The sequence below is a fragment of the Bolinopsis microptera genome, chromosome 8 (assembly GCF_026151205.1).
Source record: "Bolinopsis microptera isolate Bmic1 chromosome 8, MBARI_Bmic_1.0, whole genome shotgun sequence".
NCBI classification, from domain to species: Eukaryota; Metazoa; Ctenophora; class Tentaculata; order Lobata; family Bolinopsidae; genus Bolinopsis; species Bolinopsis microptera.
The window spans coordinates 4,558,508-4,586,291 of NC_087079.1; the positions used below are offsets into that span (position 1 = coordinate 4,558,508).

At 38.7% G+C, this 27,784-nt stretch overlaps 3 protein-coding genes across 6 annotated transcripts in view; 2 read left to right on the forward strand and 1 right to left on the reverse strand.

Moving 5' to 3' along the window:
• LOC134820062 (uncharacterized) overlaps positions 1-27,784 on the reverse strand; it is a 71,996-nt gene that overhangs the window by 27,794 nt on the left and 16,418 nt on the right. The gene's annotated exons all lie outside the window — the stretch shown is intronic.
• On the forward strand, positions 783-21,091 carry LOC134820059 (centriolin-like). Of its 4 annotated transcripts, none has more exons than XM_063830277.1 (24): positions 783-853; positions 976-1,145; positions 1,958-2,116; positions 3,870-3,983; positions 4,624-4,825; positions 4,982-5,175; positions 5,420-5,548; positions 6,290-6,371; positions 6,570-6,689; positions 7,100-7,194; positions 7,311-7,424; positions 7,687-7,782; positions 7,930-8,060; positions 8,271-8,448; positions 8,701-8,802; positions 8,921-9,106; positions 9,323-9,487; positions 11,663-11,722; positions 11,971-12,078; positions 15,500-15,597; positions 15,835-15,991; positions 16,198-16,309; positions 20,499-20,581; positions 21,010-21,091. In XM_063830277.1, exons 1-23 carry the CDS (start codon positions 784-786, stop codon positions 20,561-20,563), a joined length of 2,907 nt encoding a protein of 968 aa, XP_063686347.1. In that variant the 5' UTR covers position 783; the 3' UTR covers positions 20,564-20,581; positions 21,010-21,091. The 4 variants fall into 4 exon arrangements, with proteins under 4 accessions (XP_063686347.1, XP_063686349.1, XP_063686350.1 ...); XM_063830279.1 differs by having other exon boundaries at positions 11,980-12,078; XM_063830280.1 differs by having other exon boundaries at positions 4,636-4,825.
• LOC134820093 (interaptin-like) overlaps positions 20,707-27,784 on the forward strand; it is a 72,551-nt gene continuing 65,473 nt past the window's right edge. Inside the window, exons 1-6 of the mRNA XM_063830314.1 lie at positions 20,707-20,722; positions 21,010-21,125; positions 21,943-22,075; positions 24,567-24,769; positions 24,959-25,008; positions 25,812-25,893. Of these exons, the coding sequence (XP_063686384.1) occupies positions 20,707-20,722; positions 21,010-21,125; positions 21,943-22,075; positions 24,567-24,769; positions 24,959-25,008; positions 25,812-25,893 (600 nt within the window). The remainder of the gene's footprint in view (positions 20,723-21,009; positions 21,126-21,942; positions 22,076-24,566; positions 24,770-24,958; positions 25,009-25,811; positions 25,894-27,784) is intronic.

The window sequence follows — 27,784 nt, forward strand, 5'->3', positions numbered from 1 at the left end:
ATGCATGGTAGAGCACAGCAAGGCCGTCCAAGACAAAGCTACTTATCTATGTTACTCAGTGGCGTAACGAAAGGCCCTGCTGACCCAGCTGTGCAGGGGTCGCCGTCTTAGGGGGGCGCCAAATCGTCGTTTGAATGTTGAAATTTCCAATGCTCCCACTTATTACAGGGAGTCCCAATAATTTAGTTAAATAATTTAGTTATGTAAATATTAAGAGCAAGTACACTTCCCGAGAAAAGCATACATTTGCTTTGTCCGAAATTATTATCTAGTTTTATTTAATTTGTAAGTGACAGTTTGTATGAACTATTGTTGATATAAAGATTGTTCAAACTTGGATGAGGTACCTACCAGTGGCGTAACTTAGGGCCCCGCAGACCCCGCTGTGTGGGGGGGCGCCGTATAAGGGGGGCGCAATTTTCCTGAATTTTAGGCCCTTTCACTGAAAAAACGCCTTGTTTGTGTATTTCCCTGCCCAATTTAGCGTTTGGTCGTTGCGAAAAAAATATTTGGGGTACCCTTTTTAGCTTCAGGGGGCGCAAAAAGCTGTAGGGGGCGAGAAAAAAAGTACCCGACCTTTTTTTTTTTTTTTTTAAATTTTTTTAGGGACACAAAAAATTTAAGGGGGGCGCTTTTCGTCACTGAGCGGGGGGGCGCCAAAAGGCAAAGTTACGCCACTGGTACCTACTCTTCAAATGAGATTGGTGCATATTTATTTTTCAAACAAATGATCCAAGCCAACTGTTTTTATTTTGACCTTCATTCCAATACTTCCTAGAAAGAATGTCTGATGAGTTGGAAGAGAACAAAGATCTCAGCTTTTTATCTACCCCTCTACTGAATAGCACCATCGGTAAAGATTACAATTTTATGAAAAGATTAAACATTTAATAAAACTTGCTATGTCTTAAGAATTGAAAATTGGAAAAGCCAAAGCAAATAACTTTTTCCCAAATGATTTTACTTTTATTTCAGCTTCAAATGATGGAGAAAGTCACAATGGAGACAACCTTAATTCATCAATGACACACCAATACATAACAGAGCGTCTTATCAAGAAGATAACTCGCCAAGATAACTTATGGATGATAAAAAAGTTGGATCTAACTTTGAGTGAAAAAGGAAGTTACATCAAAAAAATAAAGGTTTTTAAATATTTGTATCGCAGCTTTACACTGTTTTTGATCGTCATGAACTGCTTTTGGATCTTAGCATGAAGTGAAGATTGGTCATGTTGAAAGTATTTCTTTTTCGGTAAGATGAATTATTGACATAACTGAGCAGAAGAATTTATAGGCAATAGTACAGTTTTACTTCTCTATAACGTGAACATGGTTTTTGGGATGAAAGATTTTTAAAAAACTGCGGTATACAGGGGGTTTGTGTTATTAATTTGTTGTCTGCTGAAATTTATCAATTTGATGTGAGCCAAACATACACGTGGAAGCTATTATGCATCTCAGAAATGATAGAGAAATTGCAAACAAATTAGCCATTAGGTGATCTTGAAGCTGAGAGCACCAATTGAACAAAATTTTTTATTTCATTTTCCGACTGATAAGCATGAGAAGAAGAATGAAAATGTTCACCTAACCCTAAATGAACGAGATGAAAAGTTTGCCCTGAATGACTGTGTTGCACAGGGGGACTACATTGTACAGGACCACATTACATAGTGGGAATACTGTATCGTGTGTACTTGATTTATTAGTTTCATTGAAAAAAAATGTGGCAGGAGTACTGGAGTAGTCAAGTGCAAAATCATTATGTTAGGTACAGGTACCACATCTTAAGGTGAAATTTGTATGAGGCAAAAGCGTCGGTCAACTGAGGCCCTTGATATGACACAAATGATAAGATAATGGGTACCATGTTGACTATGAATAATGAGCATAATAATTATATACTTATAATAATTAGCATAACGTTATGATGATAATAAAATGTAATATTTCAGCGCATCGAGAACCTTGACGGACTGGTGCAACTTGAACAGCTGTCTCTAAGTCACAATGTCATTGAGAAGATTGAGAATGTCAGTCACCTAAAATGTCTTCGTGTTCTCAATCTGAGTTACAACTCGATTCAGAAGATCGAAAGCATATCATCTCTCACGGTAAGATTGAGCAAATTATAACACACCACGAAGCTGAAAGAGACTTGGTGTGTGAGTCAGTGCGAGGTATGGTGCAACCTCTTAGTAGAGCGGGAATTGGTTTCGGTGATTGGAAAAAGCCCTGGGAGAAGATGTCAGAAAAGGAGCAGCAGAGGGAGGTGTTGGATAGGGTTAAGGAGAACATCAGGAAGGAAAGAGAGGTGCAGTTGGGTACGTTGGAGATGCAGTCCAGGTGGGGTAATTGGAGAGAGCTTGTGACAAGGACTGACATGAGCTGGCACACGCTCTTCAAGTATGGGGACTCATTAATCGGTTTTCTGCTTAGTGCTGTGTATGGCACGCTTGTTACACCAGCTTTAGCATCCAAGTGGAGCGAGGATGAGGATGGGATGTGCAAGCTGTGTGGTGACAAGTTGGGAACTGTGCCGCATATCCTGGCTGGTTGTCCTGTGGCACTAAGTCAAGGGAGATACCGATGGCGCCACGATAAGGTGCTTAAACAAATAGCAGACCAAGTTAAATTCCATTGTGAGCGGAGAGTCAACAAGAGGAAGAGTTCTTCTGTCACTCGGAAAGCCATTGAGTTTGTTCCAGCAGGAGGGAGGTTTAAGGAGGTGAAGAGGTCGAAAGTCAGTGAGTTTGGGATTCTGAGTGGGGCCACTGATTGGATAGTATTAGCAGACTTGGATAAGCAGCTGAAATTTCCGTCGGATATAGCAACGACCAGATTAAGACCAGATTTGGTTCTTTTCTCGAAAGCTTCCAAGAGAGTAATCTGGTGGGAGCTTACAGTACCGTCGAAAGAGAGAATAGCTGCATCCCATGAGCTGAAGCTTGATCGGTATAACAGTCTACAAGCGGAAATACAAGCTAATGGGTGGTCATGTTTCAGCTTTGCTGTTGAGGTTGGTGCTAGAGGTGTGGTCGCAGCAAGTTTGGAGTGTGCATCAAGGAAGATTGGTCTGACTGGGAGAGCCCTCAAGAAGTTGGTCAGAGATTGTGGGAAGGATGCAGCCCATTGTTCAAGATGGATTTATCTGCTGTCTAGGAAAAGAGAGTGGGAGATGAGAGCTGTTTGAGCTTTATGACTTCACCTAACAGCCAGAGGTGCCATAAGCTAACTCGTCGTAAATCGCGAGCTCTAGCAGGTATCCTCGGGTGATTGTCAGATCAGATGGTGGTCCAAGAGAGACTGCTGGGGCACCTGACAGAAAACCGTATCGCAATGAAAGCCCCGAAACGGTGTCAGGTTTGTGACTGAAGATTCTGATCAAGCTCAGGGTTGAGTCTACACAGTGTCGCCACTTGCCGATGCCAGTTGATGCGAGAAGACACTGATGTAAGTGGGAAGTTATGTCTAAGAAACAGCGTGTGGTTCGGGTGCCGGTTGAACGCATGTAAAAGGGAGGGTATATCCGTATTTCGCTGCTAGTGATGCAGTCCTTGGCCCGGTAGCTAAGGCTTCCCCGTTTCTCGCTCATTTGTGCTCCGATGGGCTTGTGACCTCTGTGGGGGTCAAGTGCAGGATGAGGGACATGGCCGACCAGGAGAAAGTTGTTTTTGGGAGATAGAGTAGGGTTGGTTTGGTGTTGTGCCTTCGCAGTTTAACTGTATCTTTACCCTATGCAATTACAGTTTCCACATTGGAAATACTCTTAGATTGCTTGGACGACAAAACATTCTCTGATTTATTATTACGGTATTGATACCATAGTTATTGACTACTCTTGAAGCTAACCATAATTGTTTGTAGAACCTAGAAACCCTGAACCTGAGTCACAACAACATCTCCCAACTGCCGTACAGACTCTTCAAACAACTCCAGCGTATCAAGAAGCTAGATGTTTCTCACAATGACATCGCTGAGGTAAGCACTAAGCCGCTTGTGACCGTGAAGTTAAGAGTAACATACTTTTTTATCCTTACAATATTGAGCTTGAAAGATATGCAGATCAATAGACCTGCATCAACAAAATCATCCAGGTTGAGCCTTTGTTGCAACTGTGTTACACCTGTTGCTGAATGAACTTTGACACCAATTAAATATGCACTCACGAGGTGTAGCAAAATGAATACCACTTGACGGATCTAATTGTTATAGAATCATTGAATCATTCCATGCTCTCCAATTCAGTTATACAATGTAGTTGATACCGCGTGGTAAGTGTATTGTTTGTCACAGCTAACCTTTACAGTTTACACCATCTCCTTTAAGTTTACAATAAAGAAAGATTTGGGGTTTGTTGCTGTTCTTGAATCATGCTAATTATTTTTCACGATATTTACTGAAAAGCTTTAATACACGCCATGGTTTAAGCATGATCAAATAGATGCCCTCTTTGAATGCTACCACGAAAAGCAACTCATTTGCCAGCAGAATTCAGCAAAAGTACATTCAACGACAACTTTTGAAGCACCAGAACTTGTGCAGCACAGTTATGAAAATAATTATTTATATAATGTAAATAATACAGTGCATGCAGCTATCGCCTTCTAAAGCGTAGTAGTTTTCAACCCAGATCAAGCAGATTCGAGACCTGAGGCTGCTTGGAAACCTGCAGGACTTCAGCTTTAACGACAACCCCGTTCTAACAGAAAATCCGCACGCAATGGACACAGCGGTTTTTTATCTGCGCCATCTCCAGCTGTTGAACGGGTCCCCGGTTACAGCCGACATGCGAGCAGCTGCAGATAACCGCTATCAACAGGGTTAGTGGCACTGCGTGTGTTGTTGTGTACTGTAGAATTACTTGTGATGTCGTGATTAGAATTCAAGAGATGTTATCCTTCTGTAATGTATGAAATCGAGTCGTTATTACTAAGCAAGAAAGTAGGATTTCAAATCTGATCTCTAATGTTTTTCAGATGAAGTCAATGCACTTCAAGACGTAATACTGGGCAAAACAAGAATGATTGATGCCGTCTCGAAAGAACGAGAAGAAGTGGTGAAAGCTTTGGAAGAAAAGAATAGTATCGAACAGAAGCTGAGAAGATCTGGCAACACCAGCATGCTTAGGATCTCAGGGTTGGAGGAAGAACTGTCAAACACCAAGAAGATCGTGAGTATGTTAATGTAATTTCAAGTAAATCGTATATTTTCAAGTTCGGAACTCTCTTCATAATAGTTTTTATCGGGAATCAATGTTTGCTTTAGACTTCGATTTATCACTATCCAGTAACACTAAGCCAAAGTTTCCAGCTTAATAAGTAATAACGTGATACATAATAATTAATAACACTGAGCATGAAGCAAAAGATACAAAAACCTTATTTAAGTTAACCCCAGTCTAATCTCGCTACCAGCTGGAACAGCGCACTAACGAGCTAACAGCAGCTTGCTTCAAGCACTACGCACTGGAACAGGAACTGTCCATGTACAAGGTGGACGCTAGGTTCAGAGATATTGGTCTTCCCCCAGATGTTATGGATACTGTGAGTTATCTCCTGGAAATGATACTGGATGTTGTACTTATTATATATTATTATAATGTACTTATTATATAATATGTTTTTTACAAAAGTTCCAGACAAATTATTGTCTGATCAACATTGTATTGTAAGTTAAATGAGTCTTTTAGTGGATGGTGATTTTCTGGGTTCAACAGAAAGATACCTTGAATAGCAATACTTGACAAAAGGGGATGCAGCTGTGTCGATATTCAATATTCATGTGATAATTACGTTCTTGGTTACTAATGACAAGGAGATTAGGCAGCTGATCATGAAAGTTGCACCTTTTCCCTTATTACATGGTCTGTTATCCCTGTACAGAAGGCTGAATATTAGTACCCTAAAACATTGAGAGCTCAGAACACCTGTCATCCAGCTTTAACAGTGGTGGCCACCACTCACCTTATGGCTTATTTCTATGTTAATGATATTCAGAATTCCATATTTTCTCGTTGTCTCGTTTGCTATTGCTGTTTGTTGATGAGATGGTGGTAACAATTTAACGGTGACCTGAGTCTACGTTTTTAAGCTAGGTAGGGTGTTGAATATAAACTATTTTAATACTTTCAACACTACTATATAACAAATAATGTGAGGCTCTAATGATGTAGTTTTACGAAGATTTCAAGCTTTAGTCTTACGTATGTTTTTCCCTTCGTTTCCAAAAGCGTTATGTGAATATAATTAAGCTATGTAGAGTGTTGAATATAAACCATGTGGCAGGCACTGAATGAGTACGTAGAGGAAAGTGGCTACGTCAGTAAAGCTCCTCTTTATCCTGTGCAATACGACATGAGGATACCGGGTACGTTCACTTTCATTCACACTTTCACTTTCACTTTCACTTTCATTCACACTTTCACTTTTACTTTCACTTCCACTTTCACTGTTATTCTTTCCTGATTTCCGGGGGAAAACTCCGTGTTTCCATCTGAAATCTTTATCAGTTTTCTTGTTAATGTTCGTGTATTTGTGTATTTGTTAATTATAACCCTTTTGTCAGGACACAGCGAGAATATAGAGCATTACAAGGATAATGACTACACAGAACCAATACCTGATGATGGGAGGACAGACTTGCTGGAACAGCAGATTAGAGATAAAGAGCGGGATAAACGCAAATGTTAGTTTGTTAGAATTTGTTAGAATTTGTTAGAATTTGTTAGAATTTGTTAGAACTTGTTAGAATTTGTTAGAATTTGTTAGAATTTGCTAGAATTTGTTAGAATTTGTTAGAATTTGCTAGAATTTGCTAGATTTTGTTTGGATTCGTTAGAATTTGTTAACATTTTTTACAATTCGTTAGAATTTGTTAGAATTTGTTAGAATTTGTTAGAATTTGTTAGAATTTGTTAGAATTTGTTAGAATTTGTTAGAATTTGTTAGAATTTGCTAGAATTTGCTAGATTTTGTTAGGATTCGTTAGAATTTGTTAACATTTGTTACAATTCCTATGGTTTAGTGTTTTGTCATAAACTTGGATGAAATATTAAGGTCTAAATTCAAACATAAAAATATTCCGTTCCATTTCAGTGGAGAAGAGGTTAGCAGAATTGGAAAAAGAGCTGCAAGACAAGCAGCAGAGTCTTGATGAAACACAGAAACGTTTAGATGAAATTGAGAAACAGGTGGGCTTTCGAACTATTGGTTTTAATATTTTCTCAATACTTCTATCTTAATTAATCCATCAAAAAAAGGTGCAGTATGATCGGAAAATGTTATGAATGTAATATCCCATTTGCAGCTGGCTGAAGAAAAGAAATTGAGAGACGAGATGGATATAGAAATGGAACTAAAGAACGAGGAGTTGGAGCACTTGAGAGATGTTGAGAAACGACTCAAGGATGCAGAGGCAGAGGTCAGTCTTTATATAGTACAGTACATTGTAATTACATTGTAATAGTACTACTTAGCTTAAATTGTGTTTGTTATTTTTGATAAAAACTAGTAAGCCATTTTACAAATTCTTTCGTTATTGACTTACAGATAACGTAAAGTCGAAATATCCATCTGCCATCATAGCATAGCTAAACTACATGCATAAATAATTATGATTCATAAATTGCATAACTTGGTGTTGTCTATGTAGGAGTCATGAGTCTAAGAGTTGTAATTATCAGGTGGATGATTTGCACGCCTCATTGAATAGTAAAGCTAGAGACGTCAAGGATCTCAGAAACGCTCTGACGATGACCAACGCTACTGGCATGGAGCTGGTATGTGTTGAAACACTCCACATTTTGCTACTGAAGTTGTTAATTACCTTACGACGAATCTGTATTTTTGTGGATCTTTCGACCGTTATTTCAAGTCCGAACTGTCCCAGATGTTCATATGACAAATTTAATCCTATTTCTCTTTAGGAGCATATGAAAGCACGTCTGAAGAAGAAGGAAGAAGAGTTGGAGAAGGAGAGAGCAGCTCACGAAGAGGCACGGCGAGGGTTCCAAGAGAAACAGCGCGAACTACAGCGCAGAGCGTCCCAACTGAGCAAGTGTGTAGTAATGAGTAATAATATGACAGAACGAAGGACGTTATTTGGGCTTTTTGCTAAAATAGCTGACAATCATTTGAGCGAATGTCAGTCTGCTTATTTCAACGCAGTTTTCAGTACCCACCATAAGTTGGAATTACCCCACTAATTACCCCACTAATTACCCCACTAATTACCCCACTAAATACCCCACTAACACCACCCCCATAGATCTGCCAGTGAAGCGGACATGTTACGAGCAGAACGGGATGCTCTGCTCGACAAGTTGGATGATCTGCAGGGACAGCTCCGTGAAGGGGACGAGGAGCGGGCCGACTTGGAGGGGGAGCTGGACAGGGTGAAGAGGGATCAGAACAAGTTGAGACGGGATGCTAGCTTCGTTCATAAGGTAGACAAATTCTTACGTCTCTTTATTGAAATTAGTATTGATATCAAGGCTTAGTAGAACTTAACATGCAATCTCTCGGGCGGGCGAAATCTCCAGAGAGGCTCGCAAAACTTAATTATTATTAAGATATTATAGATTGTAGATCCTACAGTACAGAGTTTACCGTGTTTTGCTACGTTTAGCTTTCGTACCCTCTGTTCACCTTGTGTACCGTTGTGGGGTAGGAGAATTGTGCTAACTATGATATCACAGATGTTTGAGGACAAAGAGACGGAGACTGAGGTGCTGGTAGGAGAGCTGGACAGGACTAGGGATGTTGTCAACGCTCTCCAGGACGAAAATAGAGAACTCAAAGTTAGAATTTAAACTTTAGACTTTTCATGATAAGTGTCCTGCCCTTTTCCACTACAGCCTTATAGAGGACTGAATCGTTTCCTTTCATTTAATTTTCTGAACAACCACAATTCAACAGGATCAAGCGATACAGGCACTATCCGAAAGTCTTCGCCCAGAAAACGAGATATTACACCGCACTCTTGATGAGCTTGAGAAAGCTCAGGCAGAGAATGCACGACTCATGAGAGAGCGCAGAGGATCCTCCCCAAACCTGGCTCGAGAAGCTCTCAGACTCAGCAGAGACAGGGTTGCAGATCTCGAGGTACATTCTCAGTGTGATTCTTGTAGAACTTGGTGAATTTGTCTTGCCTTATTGAAGTTCATATGAGCACATCACAATTAAATAAAGGTGTGATCTGCTCATATTTGATTCGAATTTATGTTAACTTATTGAAGTTCGAATCTAAGTGGACTCATATTATATTCGGATTTCAAATTGAAATAAGTGATTTGGATTTACCATTAACTCTAATGGCAGGACGAGAATGCAGAATTACGTGACATATTGAGGGGAACACACGGGAACACACTGGATCCAGAGGATCTGGCCCGCAGAGTGCTAGGATTCCTAGAGGGTAGACTTCCTAAATATACTGATTCTCAACCTGTCAAAGAGAGTCTAGATCTTCTTCCTATCATCAAAGTTAGTCGGAAAAGAGTATTTTTAATTGATTAAACTCGATGTTAGCTTCAGATACTGCTGATTTTCTCTGACTAATTATCATTTATCACCTTAAGCATAGAATCTATTGTTATCCAGGCTATAAACTGATGATCTTCAAATGTCCCCACTATAAGCCTGAGTTATTTAGTAGACGGACTAGTACCTAGCAGTGGCAGCAGGTGTTAAAGATAATATTTCAATCACCGTTACCTTGGTAACGTACACTGCACTCCACAGTTGATATCTGATTGGTTTAAATTGTCAGTTGTAATTGAGGATATCTGTCATGTTAAACTGGATTCCATATTATCATGTTCAAGCTAGCAAGCAACGTTCGGGAGAGATTAGCTAAAATTAGACAGAATAATGTTGCTCTGTAAAACTGGTTAAATGAGACAATTACATGACAGAGCTGCCACCTTCAAAATAATATTATGTGCATATTTGCAATGCTGTTAAATTCGCACTAAACGTATTATTCGAATTAAATTCGCGTACGATTTTTTTTCTGAAAATTGCCGCATTTAAAAAAATATACCAAATACGGAAACAAGAAATCACGTGCCCGCATCAAAATGTTCACGAAAGTTGGCTTTGTATGGTGGAATATTGCCAAAACATATGCTTCCCGCAACACGTGCGTGCTTACTGGTTAGTGACTAGCGTGGGTACTGACCAAGATCGCAAGGGGTTAAATTTAGGTCATACCCGAAGACGTTATGCAATGGAGTAAACTAACTTCTCCTAAAATAAACTTGAAATTACTTAATTTCCTCCACAGTCAAGTCTATTTTTCGAGATTTGTAAGTTTGAGATGTGAAGTATAACGTCAGAATTCACATATAATTCAACTAGATAATAGTCTCGAGAATGCTGCGAGTTCCCACAGCCGCATTTTTACCGAATTTTTCGCGCATTTTTTGGCGAATTCAACAGCCCTAAAAATTAAAACTTGAAGTTGTAAATTGGCGAATTATTCGCGTACTTTTTGAGAACGCCTTACTTTTTGACGAAAATTTGGCGAATTTAACAGCCTGGCATATTTGTACTGGTCACATATTTGTACTGGTCACATATTTATATTGGTCACATATTTGTACTGGTCCCATATGTGTACTGGTCACTAGACCGGTTCATAAAACAAAAATGTTCTTGAATAATTACCAATATGTTCTTATCTGTTGATCCCTAGGTTCAAATACCACCAAAAAAAATTTCAAGTTCCAACTCTTCCATATTTTATTGGTTTCTTATACAGGTAAAATATCTAGAATCGGCTTTTTTAGTATGAAGGAGTAATGTTGGCTGTTTAAGATTCGTTATTCAAATATAAATGTCATAAAGGCATTTCGTTTAATGTGGGTTTTAAGTTCTGGTGATGATGGGAACCACGCCCTTTGGTGACCACGCCCATTTTAGAAAAATAAGTCATACAAATTTCGGAAAACCGTATTTTTTTAGTTTTATTTAATGGTTTTGATGTATAACCCTCTATGAATGAAAGATACTGATTTTTTGAAAAGAATCAAAATTATATAATAGCAAACAACATATATCACACAACATATATCACACAACATATATCACTGTTTAATACAGCTTCTTCAGATCTTCTTTAGTCTTCAAGGAATACTTTCGGCAATGTGATTCCACAACGAGCATCAGAACTTAAAACCCACATTAAACGAAATGCCTTTATGACATTTATATTTGAATAACGAATCTTAAACAGCCAACATTACTCCTTCATACTAAAAAAGCCGATTCTAGATATTTTACCTGTATAAGAAACCAATAAAATATGGGCGTGGCCGGAGCGGGACTAAGATGGAAGAGTTGGAACTTTTTTTTGGTGGTATTTGAACCTAGGGATCAACAGATAAGAACATATTGGTAATTATTCAAGAACATTTTTGTTTTATGAACCGGTCTACTGGTCACATATTTGTACTGGTCACATATTTGTACTGGTCACATATTTGTACTGGTCACATACTGGGCTCCCTTACTGCCCAGTAAACTTGGCATCATGCCCAATCCGGCTATTATGTAGTAATCTTAAAACTTCATCTTGCGTCCGCGGCCTAATACGATAGAACATCAGTTATAGCTTTCTAGAGCAGCGCTAATATAATATAATACGTTATCCTGCAGTTGTTGTTAGAGGAAAGAGATAAGAGGAGGGAGCCGGTAATCAACAATCAGAACCCACAGGTTAACCCCCTACTTTCCTTATCAATATACTGGTTATAGATTGTGCTAAATCATACGGTCTGTTTCTCGCATTAAAGGTCCGATCAGAATAATCCGGCATAAATTAGGTAGAAAGTTAGTGTGGGTGAGAAGCTAGTGAAATAACTGTCAAGTGTCATGCTACAGACTTATTATAAGACGAAGTCTCGATACGGTATTAGGTAAAGCGACCAAGTTTCTACCTATAAACTAACTGTCTTATCTCCCAGTATTCTCAGGACCTTATCAGACTGTTAGAGGACCTGATCAAGGACAGGACCAGACAGTCTCCCCAACCTCAGCAACTGCCCATCATCAACGTTAACGTGCCTGAACAGGTAAAAATATCTAAATTAATTAGCTTTATGTAATTAATTATGTAATTAATGAGCTTTATGAAATGGTAACGTATGTTTGACAGTAGATAACGTATGTTACACCTTGCAATAATTTACTGATAATAGGTATGGTAATTCTGAGTGTTAGCGTATGTCAAGTTCATAACGCTGCAGAACAACTACTTGCATCACTTCTCCACAGTTTAATTTATCCTTTGCAGGAATCATGCACCACTTTCTTATTACTTCATAGGTTCCATATTTTTACTCGGAATATATTATTTCATTAGGTTTGACCGTCTCGGTTGTAATTTGGAGTACGATTTGAGATAAGGCTGTAAGTGGTTAGCTAGCTCCTGCTCTCCTTGGCAAGGTTCTGTCCCTGTTACAGTTTTAGGGTGTTGGTACAAGGTGTTACTAGGTGTTGGCTAAATCGCACAAATTCGTGTTAAGCATTAAATTTCAAGCCGTTTGACCTTCTTTATCTTGTCTGCTGAAATTGGACCTGGCCAAATTCGTCCAGATTCAGTTTTAACTAATATATAAATTTAATCAGCTGAAATTTCTTATCTTCAAATTTTCTGTCCGGATGTTTGGTGGATTCTATGTAATTAATTGGATCTCCACCTTTAAAGAGGCTACCTATGTGTTGAATAGCATTCAGTCCTGCTGTTTCCTAGCATACGAGTCTCCTTCTCGACCTTCTGTACTTTTAGTAACTCACTTTTATACTAACTTTCATGCCACCAGATATTCCCCTTGAAGCTCTGTGTTAGATCTTAATCATTACCTTACTCATGCCACCAGATATCCCCTTGAAGCTCTGTGTTAGATCTTAATCATTACCTTAGATCTTAATCATTACCTTACTCATGCCACCAGATATTCCCTTGAAGCTCTGTGTTAGATCTTAATCATTACCTACTGTAACTCATGCCACCAGATATTCACCTGAAGCTCTGTGTTAGATCTTAATCATTACCTTACTCATGCCACCAGAAATTCCCTTGAAGCTCTGTGTTAGATCTTAATCATTACCTTACTCATGGCCATCTTTTTATATCTCTATATTGTAGACTTTTTTATCAACGAATTGCTGCTGTTTAAATATACAATTTATTGCGCAGGATGAAAGTTCTTTTTCTTCTTGTCTCATGCTTTGCCCTCTCTCTGGCCCAGTATGGGGACCTCGAAGGCAATGCATTTGAAGTGTTGGAGCAGTCTATGGCCATGGGTATGGAATGGGTAACATCCTTTATAAAAGAAAATGTGTTGAGTGAGGACGGTACCTCTTTCAACCCGATGGTAAACGGCATGCTGGTCATGGTGGAACCTCAGATCTGCCCCGTGCAATCAAACCAGTGTTCGTCCGGTGAGAATTGGCTTTTTGGATGCAAATGTGTGAAGGAGTTCCGAGCACTCGGAGATTGCAAAGCAAAGCCGTGTCAACTCTTCAGGCACTATCGGGAGAGCGGACCTGCTGCCCTCAACAGCTTCCTCAACTCTGAGTCTTATGAAGAAAGGTACCAGATTATCATGAAGTACGTGTTTGATCCTATCTCCCGTGCTCTCTGTGAATGTCCGGGTATGATCGGAGCTTCAACAAACTGCGCGAGGAACTACGATGGCACATTGTTCACGTTTACACGAATGGATAGAGCTCAATTCGACAGTGTGGTTGAAGAAATTGACTGGAAGGCATTGAAAACGATACTTCACGGCTGGGTTAAGGGAGGTTGTGGCGAGAAGAACGGAAAAGACTGCGTTGCAGAGCTCTCCGATATGTTCTCTATTTCTGGCCGTTGGTTGGACAACACCTTTAAAGGAGAAGACAGCTGTCAGTCCTTGATCAGACTTGAAGAGGAGTTTACTGTGTACATGGAAACTGCTTTTTCCTTCAACATGACCACGGACACAGTCAAGTCGGTGGCAAACCAATTCATGGATGTGTACAGCGACATGCAAAGGAAATCTCTGTGTGATCCGAGCTGTGCTGCCGAAGTGATGGATAGTTTCTACTCGTGTTGTGTTAAACATTCCATAGAGGTGACACTGTCCAAGCCTATGAGGAAGAACTACCAGAAGCTTTTCAGGAACATGTGGGGTCTTTTCTCGGAGGAAAAAGTTCCAAACTTGAACAGCGCGGTCAACAAGTACCTGGCCATGATGGACCTTGATGGCTTCTGTAAAGACCAGACGAACGTGTATGGGGAGAGGAATGAAGAATGCGAATCCCTGGGTGCTTAAGGAACTGAACTGTTGATATATAATATATATGAGTGGACTTGAAATTAACCTTGGCTGATATACTGAATTTGTGTTCAGTGGACTTCATTTACATAATAGAATAAGGCGATATATAAATTCATATAGTATGTTGAAGTTGAATGAGTATGATTTTGGAGATGATTATTTTTGATTGATTATGAAAGGAAAATTCAGTTTCCCTTTCTTTAAATTTAAAAAATAATTTTCAGAATTTTACACAAAATAACTAAAATGATAAATTTAATATAATATTGTCTATAAATGATTAGAATCTTATAATTAGCATCTGATCATGATGTATTCATCGTCTCCTTCTCTTCCAAAAACTAAGAATTAATTGATACCATCAAAAGTGTAATATCAATACCAAAAATGAATGGCAGCTAATAATATATATAGTAATCACGATCTGGGGAAACATGGAGTGATACAATGATTGTACGAAAATGTTTCAAAAGTGAAAATGGTAAATAGCTCATGTCATGAAATATGCTGACATAAAACTGGCTGGCTGAGACTTTTGCCATACACTAAGATTTTATTCACTTGACAGAGAATGGAAAGGCCACAGTATAAGAGAAACAAAATTGTCTGTTAATTTAAACAAAAGCTGACCACAAACATTCAATAAATTTAACATTTCAGTTTAAGTCACATTATTCCACCAACCAATCCCGAATCCCACTATTCTACCTAAATCGTTATAATGCAATAAACACAAACACACATAAAAACATTACCGTTTCCAAATATCTCTGGAACTCCGGAGCCGCAACGTTTTTGCGTCCTTGAGCCTTGCAACGTTTTTGCGTCCTTGAGCCTTGCAACGTTTTTGCTTCCTTGAGCCTCTTGAACCTGAAGTCTGAATACGTTTCTGACTGGCTTTGCTCTCATCTGAAGTCGTATTCAATTAGAGGTGCAGGTTCTGAATTCTAAACCTTTGTTTGTGCGCGGCTCATAATGCCACAGTTACGCTCCGCAAAACAAGCATAACATGCAATGGTAGGTGTTCGCACAAGTTGCACCGCTTGAACCTAGTACCCTAGTACAGAACTTAACACGTGTCGTAACACGTGGCTTCTGGGATATCTGACAGTTCACTTGAACCTAGTACCCTAGTACAGAACTCACAACTACCAACCTGATATTGCAGAGTTCACCGAGGCGAAGTGCTGACGACACAATACTAAGTGAGAGGTACCTGAGAGCCAGCAGTCCTCTGAGAGCCTCCACTCCTGGTCCCACTAAAGTGTAAGTAAACACATGACACGTGCCTTGTCACTCCTAACACGTGACCATTCAACACGTGACAGGTAACAGGTGACAAGTAACACGTGACAAGTTACTCGTGACAAGTAACACTTGACAAGTAACACGTGACAAGTAACACGTGACAAGTAACTCGTGACACGTGACTCATGAATCCTGACCCATAACTCGTGTCTTCTGGGGTATCTGTCAGTTCACTTAACTCTAAAACAATTGCAGGTACATTCGAGAAGAAGTGGAGTACGATCCAGAAGTTATTCATCTCATCTCCCGTCGCGCTCAGACGGACAGACAAACAGATGGACAAAATGAGACAATAAATATTAATATCAAAGAAAAGAAAAATAAGCGGAAGCGAGTTGTCATAACTAATGATGTACGTAAACAAATTAAAATATTTGAATGTATTCAAATATTTTACATAATAAAATAACATAATGTAAATAACATAAATACTGAATAGGGCCCCATCTTCGAACTTTTGAATCTTGAGAAATCAATTTTCACTAAAATCATCACAAAACTCCAAATTGTTCGCAATAACAAAGTAATTTATGATCTATCAACTAATTTGAACCACAGTCGGAGAGTAGTGTGGATGATGTTCCTGATGTTCTTGTGCTGGACAAGCGAAGGGACAAAGCTACCAATACTAACGTTCATGTTCTTGCTGAGGAGATGCTTAACAAATTTGGTGAGTTTGATCATGTTGGTCGGAGGTGATTTGGTGAGTTTGATCATGTTGGTCGGACGTTTTAGAGGTATTGGATAACAGATCTAGCGCGATTACAATTAATTGATTAATTAATAATTAATTACATCGACTCGTAATTTTTAAACTTTAAACTGAAAGCACGGATCTTATCTTGAGATAAAGCTGCAAAGTAACCATGGTAACGTGGTGCAAACTGTAATTAACTCATTTCATTGCCAATCCTCGCACATGATAATATTATGAACAAAATAAAACATTAAACCATTCTTACACCATTTTTATACCATATCACATTGTTAGTGTGAATAATGCCGGTATCCGAGTCAATAACATCGTTATCAGTCCTAATGGGAGATATTATACCATTTTCAAAGTAATTATCAGTGTTGATGATGCCGTTATCTTCAAGCGTTGAATCGAATACGTTATCTGATATTGACAGAGTGTTCATTGGAAGACCTGATTCGGTTTCAGACTCTTCTTCCGATTCTGATGAATCTGAAGATGATGTCGTTTTCCTGGATTTCTTGAAAAAGGGCAGCCTTTTCATCAGCGCTGTTTTTACTTTTGTTAAACGCTCAGAGATTATCGATAGAGGTTTTGAGAGCACTTCGCCATAGACCATGGGATTTATCAACGAATTGATGGACAAGACAATAATTGAAAATGATAAATAAAATGTCTGGACGACCATAAATCCCATCGAGTGAAGAGCAGCGGCAAGAATAAATGGCACCCAGCAAAAAAGATCCGTTATGATTATGATGGCTATTATTTTATGCGTCTTGTAGCTCCTTTGCTGAATTTCTGGGTTTTCTTTTCCACAGCTGACCGCATTTTTTCTCAACCTATTAGATGACTGTCTTGCAACACATGTGATAACCAAGAAGGAGAGTAATATAACCAATACACAAAAGAGGTTTAAGCTCAGAACGGACCAAATGAAAAATCTGTGAGGATCATTGGCAGCAATCATGTATTTAAACAAACAAATTTCATTGGTGCCATAGAAATGTCTCTGAGCTTTGTCTCTAACATAATCTGCACTGTTAATGTCATGGGTGAACATACCATGAACCAGGTTATTGATAGTCCTCCAACTAAACTGGTTGTCCTTACTCCCCCGTATTCTCCCATAGTAAGCGTTCACTACTTTCACATGTTTTGGCTTGTCTGTGAAACCGACAAAAAGTTTTATTTGTGGTGCATATTTCAATGCCAGAACAAAATAATCTTCAAATGATCCCAGAATCGGAGTCATGGCAACAAGTATCGCGCTTAACACAATAAACCAGACCATCGCAACCGTGAATAAAACACTCCTTCTCGTGACCTCTCCGTGCATTCTCAGCATTCTAGAAACTCCCTTAACTTGCAATAAACTGAGCCATGTCATGGCAAACAGAGAGACTTGAAACCCGAAGGTGCTCAAAACACCAAGTGTTAAGCACAACCTACTGGTCAGCCATTTTGTTTGTTGGGGACAGTAGTCGTCTCCGTACCAAACAGTGTTTACCATTGAGATCAAGATGAGATAAATACCTATTAGTAAATTTCCTATGCTTATCAAAGCAATTAATATTTTTTTCGAACACTTTGCAGCTGCTTTACACCTTCGTAAAGATATTGTAATTTTCGTTATGACCATAAGATTTGCTGCTACTGCAAGTATACCGAGAGTCCATAACAGTTTTTGTTGGTTCGGGTTTTCTATAATCCTCTTCGTGCAATCAGCATTACACTCATCAGAATGGTCCGAGCAGTCAATATGACTGTCACATTTTCCGGAGATAGGAATGTATTTTGGTGACTGTCCTGATGAGCATTTAAAGTTATTGGTACACATTTCCTCGTCAGAACCATCCTCACAATCCTCCTGTAAATCGCACACCCTGGAGTGTTCAACACACCTTCGGCCGTCTTTACAAACAAAAAAGTTATTCTCAAATTCTCCCGAATAAGATTTCACAAAGAAGGTGAGATAATCATTATTAGCAAGAGTCCCCACTCTATCTGCGAACTGAATTGGACAGTGCTCATACCTCGGGGCAGTTTGGAGAGGACAGGGAGAGTTGGGACATCTTCCTAGACAACTTCTGTACAGGTACTGCTCACCGAAGGAACCATCACAGTTCATTGTTCCTGATGGTAGAAAGATGTTTGTTCCTGGGGTTACCCCGTAGTAATTGTGAGCCGGGAAGATGAATTTATCCTTCTTACAGGATGGACGATGGTTCTGTATGTTCTCAAGCCCTTTTGTGCAATACGACATCAATAATATCTTTTCACTTGATTTCTGATATATTATTTTGGAAACCGGAATTACCAAATTAGACAATGTCGGGATAGTTCGAGAGACTCGACAGACTTCCAGTTCATTTCCACAAGCCATGTCATCAGTACAAATATTTCCATACGAGATATACCCTGGATACTGACGTGGACAAATCATACCATTCTCACAAACATCCCCTCTTTCTACATATCTCATCAAGACTCCAGTTCCGCAAACTGTCCACATATCAACATCCTCATCAACACCATCAGCACAGTCCTGAACCCCATCCATAATCCAGGACATTGGGAAGGGTGCTGCGGGGCCCCCTGCTATGGGGCCCCCTGCTGATTCTCTACGGATGCAAGTAGTTCTCTGGGTCATCCTCCTACAAAGAGGTACCATCTCGTCCCCCTCATCCGCGCAGTCCCCCACACCGTCACACACCTTGTGTTTGTGTACAGTGCAGTGCCTTGTCACCTCAACACATGAGTCCCCACACGAAGCATCATTCCCAGTGGGTAACCCCCGTACTCTATCACTGGGTAACGTTACAACCTCTCCACAACCCAGATACTCATCCAGGTCCGTGTTGGTGCAATCCTGTCTACCATTACAGAACCATCCCATCTTCCCGAGCGGTTTACTAAGAATACTGAGAGCCTGTGTCTTGGTCTTTACCCTGCACACAAAGTACCCACAGAGAACATGCTGGTTGTTGGTGATGACCTCGGTGTCCTGTCCCGCTCCGCAGGCCTGGTAGAACCTGGGGTCCTTCTTACAGGCAGCATCAAAGTAGATTGAGTCCGGGGGTGCGGTTAGTTCGACTAGTCTCCTGTTTGGGAAGTAGTATTGGTGGGAGTTTGGGCATTTGTTGATTTCTAGTTCGTGTTGCCGCTCAATGCAGACTTCTTTTATGAAGCCTCGCCGTACTTTATACTCACATGAACCGGCTTTCGCTGCAATGACAGTACTTCAATCAAAACATTCGACTCAAGGAATAGTTTTTCAACAAAAATTGTGCTACATGGAATACACATTATGACATTATGATCATAGATTATCTGATCAAGAACAACAATAAATCCTGAAAATTCATCAGTTGCATATTTTTCTTACCTTGTAATTTTATCACTTTAGTGCTACGTGTTTTAAGGACCCCTTCAGCGTAATGCGTTAATAGATCTCCAGGTTTGTTTCTACCTGCAAATTATAAATCTATGACCAGCTCGTCCTAAACGATGTAGTAAATTATCGACACCAGCTGATTAAGATGAAAATGTGGACCGTATTCAGTCCTGTATAACCTTCAGTTCAGGTTGATATCGATTGTCTAGGTAACCTAGGTAAACTAGACAGGATAAATTACCTTTCCCAAGTGCACTGGAACCCAACAATAGAGCAAATAAAAAGATCTCACGGAACATCGATATTCAATACTGATCTCTGTCCGAAATAAAGCAGCTTCGAAAATCTCATAAGCAATAAACCAACCGACTTTAAAATTAAAGCAAGTCAGTAAGTCAGTAAATAATTTGCGTTGCAATCCTAAGATGCCTTACGTGCTTAACCGATAGTATGAATATACAAAATACCAGATCTTTGTAACCGGCTAGCGCAGACACCGGCTAATCAACTCACAAAGGAACACAAAAGAGCAAAAAAAAGCACAAAAGAGCACACACCCACAAAATATGACGATTTGAGAATTTCGTTGAAGTTTGTAGATCATGATACCAGTCCGCCCTGTGAGAATTCCATCTTAATTATACCTTCTTTTTTTCGTATCGCTAAAGTAAAATAAATGTGGTAAATAAATAAAGAGAATTTCTAACAATTTGAGCCGCACCTTGGCTTTGTTTTCGATCGAATGTTCTTACAGAATTGTTTCAGAAAAGTCCACCCAAATGAGGGACGATAGGGAAAGAGAAGAAGAGAAACGGAGAAGGAGAAGGTGAAAATAGACAGACTTATCGGTAAATACCACAGTGCACGCTACCACACTACTATTTACAATGCAATTTCTAAGCGTATTTGCTGCCTCTTCTGAGTTACTGTCAGATTTGCATTGTTCTGTACATTTGTATTTTTACATAATATAATGAACCTATACCTTGGTGAATATTTGAAAATCTAGAGACAATTATACGATGATTAAAGGAATGACGTTGGGATGCAGCAATGATATAAATAAACGCTTTTGGTCACCACTTAACTGGTGCGACCAGTTGTGTGTCACGATCAGTATAACTTCTAATGTTGAAGAGCTGTCAAACTTATATAATATCCTTGGTTAAAACCCTCACATACATTCGCATTTCAAAGTTGAAAATGGCATTATTTTTAGCTCAAACTCCGGTACTTATACTATAAAAAGGAAGTTACTGAACATGAACTGTTGCAGACGAAGTGGCGTCAATAAGACAGGGTATAAGAGAAGCAGCTACCCAGACTACCGATGTGGTGCTGGACTCTGTTCAGAGGAAACTGGATGAGGCTCTCACTCGAACTAATAGCTTGGTAAGATGCGTGTTCTGTGTGTGACAGTGACGTAAGAGTGACGTAAGAGTGACGCAAGTGATGCAAGAGTGTCGTATTATTATGGGTCACTGACTGTGACCTTTCCCGTTTCCCTGAACTACATTCTCTCTTTTTTGTACTGTTTTTCGTTGATAAAGTTCTATAAATATCTATAAAGTTCTATTAAGTTCTAAACAGTTCTATAAAATTCTATAAAGTTCTATAAAGTTCTATAAAGTTCTATAAAGTTCTATAAAGTTCTATAAAGTTCTATAAAGTTCTATAAAGTTCTATAAAGTTCTATAAAGTTCTATAAAGTTCTATAAAGTTCTATAAAGTTCTATAAAGTTCTATAAAGATCTATAAAGTTCTATAAAGTTCTATAAAGTTCTATAAAGTTCTATAAAGTTCTATAAAGTTCTATAAAGTTCTATAAAGTTCTATAAAGTTCTATAAAGTTCTATAAAGTTCTATAAAGTTCTATAAAGTTCTATAAAGTTCTATAAAGTTCTATAAAGTTCTATAAAGTTCTATAAAGTTCTATAAAGTTCTATAAAGTTCTATAAAGTTCTATAAAGTTCTATAAAGTTCTATAAAGTTCTATAAAGTTCTATAAAGTTCTATAAAGTTCTATAAAGTTCTATAAAGTTCTATAAAGTTCTATAAAGTTCTATAAAGTTCTATAAAGTTCTATAAAGTTCTATAAAGTTCTATAAAGTTCTATAAAGTTCTATAAAGTTCTATAAAGATCTATAAAGTTCTATAAAGTTCTATAAAGTTCTATAAAGTTCTATAAAGTTCAATATTCTATGTTCAGGCGTCATGTGGTCACGAGGACCTGATAGCTCACCTGAGATCAGGTGTCACCGCTGCTGAGCGTGAGATTGACATGCTGCGTGATGTGATCCGAGACAGAGACCTCGACCAGGAAAACGCTCTCACTGAATACAGTCAGTATTAGTAGTACAGTAGTAGTACAGTTAGTAGTACAGTTAGTAGTAGTAGTACAGTAGTAGTACAGTAGTAGTACTGCAGTAGTAGTACAGTTAGTAGTAGTAGTACAGTAGTAGTACAGTAGTAGTACTGCAGTAGTAGTACAGTAGTAGTACAGTAGTAGTACAGTAGTAGTACAGTTAGTAGAACAGTAGTAGTACAGTAGTAGTAGTATCGATCTGCTCAATAGTTGTCGTCATTTGTTACAATTTTGGAACATTCAGAGTCCACTATGGACATTTTCGGTTATAGACCTGAATCTCAAAGATTTGTTGACATTCATCTAAATTTTGGACTATTCTGTATAATACCTGCTGGATTTGCAAGCTCCCAATATATTCTGCAAATACTAAACACCTGATGGTGACTGTGACTCTGTTATTTAACAGTTTGGTCAATTAGCCACTGTCTCGTCATACCAAATTCCCCGAATACCTTCCGTTTTTAGCCACTTTACCTTTCTATGAAAGGATTTAATCTACATTTGATTTAAAATCGTAAATTAGATCGTTGCTGTAGTAACGCGCTATGTTCTGGTTTTAATCAGTTATGGAGACTGGAGAGCCTTGAATTCGATGGTTGGGTGTTAACTTTAGTCTGATGTTTTCTGAATAGATTGTATTTTGCTTTGTATTTCTGCGTACCAGGTGCTATCTTTGCTGTAATAAAATTCTATATTATATTAAAACTATTTAGAAACTGGTTATGATATTATTCTCTTACAGAAAAGTATCCAACTCCATTACTTCAAGCCATTTGCAGAGTGACATTTAGCAAGCCATCAGTATATTTTGTATATAATAGTGTAATAGTAAGGTGATACTCCAGTACAAATTATACACAGTACTGTTTGTAACGCGCCTGACCTCACATGCCCCATTAATGGAGCCCGTTGCCATGGAAACTGTGAACTCTGACATGTTGTCTCACGTTTTAATTTCATCCCCAGCATTATTACCCCATCTCTGATACATGATGCATTGTCCGTTGGTTGATTTGATTCACGTCATGCTTTGCAACTCGATCCCTTGGTTTTCATCCAGTAATTCTGTTCAAATACTGGGCGGGATCTGTTTAGCAATAAGTTGTGCAACTCTGTCGATACCCGTATTACTACCTCTTTTATTTCTCCCAAGATAAGCTGCTCTTTGTCGGCACTTTGCCTGCTTGTATATGTTGCAAAGATGCGACCTAATTGGCGAATGATTAGCTGGTGGCGTGCTGATCCATTAAGGTGCAATGTATTTTGTGTAGAGACTCTTCGAGAGAGAGAGAGAGAGAGAGAGAGAGAGAGAGAGAGAGAGAGAGAGAGAGAGAGAGAGAGAGAGAGAGAGAGAGAGAGAGAGAGTGCTACATAATACTGTGTTGTGTAGAGAGTGCGACATAATAATAATATGTTGTGTAGAGACCTGTAATGTGTTCTTATTCTGTTGATTAGTAGGATGAGGTGTAATGTACTAGAGGAGCTGTTGTTGTAATGTGTGCTTGTTACCGGGCTGTGGTACATTATGCGCATCAGCTCTCCCTTCTTCTTGCTCTTGTATTGTGTAGAACCTAGTGCATGATTATCACCCTTAGATCTAGTGAAATACAAGACGTGTTGGTTAGGTTGCTAGATAGCAATATATTGGAGTTTATACTAAGTTTCCATTTCATTAATCCATCTGGTGCTCTTATATTTGTGGCCCTTATCAGAGTTCTTATTGACAAGCAATACATGGCTAATGACCGTTGTGAGATTTTCTGACTCTCTAACTTTCTGTTCTGCGCATTGTTTGTTTGATCTCTCAAAAGCTTGTTTCAAAGATAATGCTTTTATTCGTTTGAATGTGTATATCTAAAAGTTTGTTTGCAGCGATAGGAATTTTGTTAGTTGTCAACTGAGAAAGATGGCTGCTGCTCGGCAAAAGGGCCAGCATGTCATAAGAACGAGTAAGTCTCCAGAGAATTGTACTCAGCAAGCCATTACATCCTTTTTCCCCACATTAATGCTCTGGATGGTTAAGGGGGGGGGGGGGGGGGGGGGGGGGGGGGCCTTAATGGTATTACTTCATAATGAGGTAATATTATACTTAATGTATGTGAGGTAAATATCATGGGGGGGGGGGGGGGGGGGGGGGCCTTAATGGTATTACTTCATAATGAGGTAATATTATACTTAATGTATGTGAGGTAAATATCATGGGGACTTTGACCTAAGCTTAATAGAAAAATGCTAGCGAATAATTGGCTCTTTCCAAGAAAACTTTGATGTTGTGACCCCCCATAATATTACCGATGATGTTGTGAAAGTACTCAGAATATGGGATAAACTCAGGGTCGTCTCAGGCCCAGATTTAGAGAGTGTATTAGTAGTGTAGAGTACGATTCTGTTGGCGACTTTTCTCTTGGAGATAATTTGGCCGCTATTTTCCTTGCTTCTCCTTTTTAATGACACTCCTTCTCCAGAGATAGACGGTCTAGGAGACACTATCCGAGACCACAACCGCAGTCTCCACAATCTACAGGAGGTACTGCGTGAGGCGATCACGTCACGTGAGAGGGACGCATCACGTGATAGGCCACGTGACGTCATCATTCAGCCGCGTGAGACTGATAGCACGACTAACTCCGAGATAAGGGATATTCAGAAAACCTTGCTTGAGCTCCAGGTTAGCTCACATATCACACTATCACTCCGTACCACTCTTCCACATTCCACTCCACTTCACTACCAGCAGCTGACCACGGTAATCATCTTCACACGAGTATATTGTACGGAACCACCTACAGTTCAAGTGTTATTTATTGTATATTTAGAGAGCAGTACTTGTGAAAGTTTAACCGTTATTAATTTTCAGTACTCCTTAAAACATGTTGCTGAGAATCAAGTGAAAGAAAAACCTGAAAGGTGAGTTTTGTGTTTTGTAATTTCTATTTTAATCGAACAACATTATTACATAAACTCGCCCATTCAATTATTGAATAATCATAGAAAAACTCTGCAATAGCTTTAAACTTTCATAATATGACTGGCGTACTTGTCGTCCAGAGTTCTGTTCTTTAACATGTGAAAATCTAAAATAAACCACAGTTAATAGTTTAACAAAGGGGCAGCTGCCATATTTAGATATATTCTTTTGTTGATATTACTGGTGATTTTATGTGTCATGATATTGTGGCGTTTTAACAAAAGCATTCACGTGCAATGTGCATCTGTGTCTGCTTTTGTTATTCTGAATACAGACATGAGCTTACCATCATGCTATCCACAACTGATTCTATGATACTAGAATAGAAGCAAAAGCTCAAAAGTTGTATGAATCTTTCTTTTGGGAATGGAATCGGTGGTACATCCCTGTTTATAAAAAAGAGAAAGAACTCAAAATAAAAAGTATTACAGCTACTAGAGTTGGAGGTGAAAGTTTAAACTATGTCGAGTAGATCCGTGTTAAAGCTAGCACAGTATTTGTTTGGTTGACATGCACTTTTTAATCTATCAGCTTGACAAATGCTTCACGAGACTGTTCACTGTACTAATTTACTAGAATTGTTGGCAACATGTTCATAAATCAAGAATAAGTGACATGAAATTCATCTTGAACACATTTATACTTTATGATATCGTTAATGGCGAATATGCTAATTTCTTAGTACTATCCATTGAAGCATGATTTAAAATAAAATTACTATTACCGAGAAATATTTCCTCAGAGTAAGAGAGCCAGAAATACAGCATAACGCTAATTGCTTACATTGTACAAACTGCAAAAGAAACGATCGTGATATTGATCTGGTAAGTTGGTTGGTTTTAATTAATTAATTAATTACTAATTTGATAAATTAGAAATATATAATTTTATAAATATATCTTTATTTGTTGAGCATGAGACGTTCTAACGCATACCTACTGAGAACAAGGAATTTAACTTGATTTTATCAATTAATGGCAATCATTTACCTGATCGGAAATACCAAACAAATTTTTTAACATTCTTTAACATAATTTATTAACTACATTTAACATTCTTTAACATTCTTTAACATTCTTTAACATAATTTATTAACTACATTTAACATTGAGTCACAAACCTTAGATTTTACAATAATGCACAGAACCAGTAACCACAGGCCACCATTGAATCTGGAGTATTCGTGATGTGACGCGTGCACGGTGAAGATAATGTAAACTAATTGATATTTCATGCTTACCTCACGTCCCTGACTGATGGATGTCGCAATAAACTCTTCGTTATAATAAAGTAATAATGGGCTCTTTGGCAATTGGGAACATGTCCCATGAAATAAACAGAGAGCTCCACCTTTTATGTTCTATTGAGCTGGGTCCGACAACATCGTGATTTCAACATGATTAGTGACTTTAATACTATATTATGTTAACATAATATAAAAAGGTCTCAAGTCTGGTTATTAAGAAACACACCAACCCTAAACGATTACAGAATATTATATACATTTGTTCTATAATATGCATAGCATATGCCTAAAAATAGTATAATGGTGAAAACATTTCACTTTTAGCTTCACTTTTGAATTTCAGCTCTTGAAAATGAAAACTGCCGGACTGTCCTCTACAGTTAGCTGTACTAACTTACTAACTATGACTAGCTACCACTAGCTGTCCTCTACAGTTAGCTGTACTGACTTACTAACTATGACTAGCTACCACTAGCTGTCCTCTACAGTTAGCTGTACTGACTTACTAACTATGACTAGCTACCACTAGCTGTCCTCTACAGTTAGCTGTACTGACTTACTAACTATGACTAGCTACCACTAGCTGTCCTCTACAGTTAGCTGTACTGACTTACTAACTATGACTAGCTACCACTAGCTGTCCTCTACAGTTAGCTGTACTGACTTACTAACTATGACTAGCTACCACTAGCTGTCCTCTACAGTTAGCTGTACTGACTTACTAACTATGACTAGCTACCACTAGCTGTCCTCTATGGTTAGCTGTACTGACTTACTAACTATGACTAGCTACCACTAGCTGTCCTCTATAGTTAGCTGTACTGACTTACTAACTATAACCAGTTACCACTAGCTGTCCTCTATAGTTAGCTGTACTGACTTACTAACTATGACCAGTTACCACTAGCTGTCCTCTATAGTTAGCTGTACTGACTTACTAACTATGACTAGCTACCACTAGCTGTCCTCTATAGTTAGTTGTACTGACTTACTAACTATGACTAGCTACCACTAGCTGTCCTCTATAGTTAGCTGTACTAACTTACTAACTATGACTAGCTACCATTAGCTGTCCTCTATAGTTAGCTGTACTGACTTATTAACTATCACTAGCTACCACTAGCTGTCCTCTATAGTTAGCTGTACTGTACTACTAGCTGTACTGACTTACTAACTATCACTAGCTACCACTAGCTGTCCTCTTTAGTTAGCTGTACTGACTTATTAACTATCACTAGCTACCACTAGCTGTCCTCTATAGTTAGCTGTACTGACTTACTAACTATGACCAGTTACCACTAGCTGTCCTCTATAGTTAGCTGTACTGACTTACTAACTATGACTAGCTGTCCTCTATAGTTAGCTGTACTGACTTACTAACTATGACTAGCTGTCCTCTATAGCCATCATGAACTCTGAACTGATCATTAGCTGGCACTGACAATAGATTTCCGTTGCTAGCTAGCACA

Coding starts and splice junctions, on each gene's coding strand:
- LOC134820059 (XM_063830277.1), top strand. CDS start 784: ATGTCTGATGAGTTGGAAGAGAACAAAGATCTCAGCTTTTTATCTACC. Junction 854..975: donor TCTACTGAATAGCACCATCG/GTAAAGATTACA, acceptor CTTTTATTTCAG/CTTCAAATGATGGAGAAAGT. Junction 9,107..9,322: donor ACAGGGTTGCAGATCTCGAG/GTACATTCTCAG, acceptor CTCTAATGGCAG/GACGAGAATGCAGAATTACG.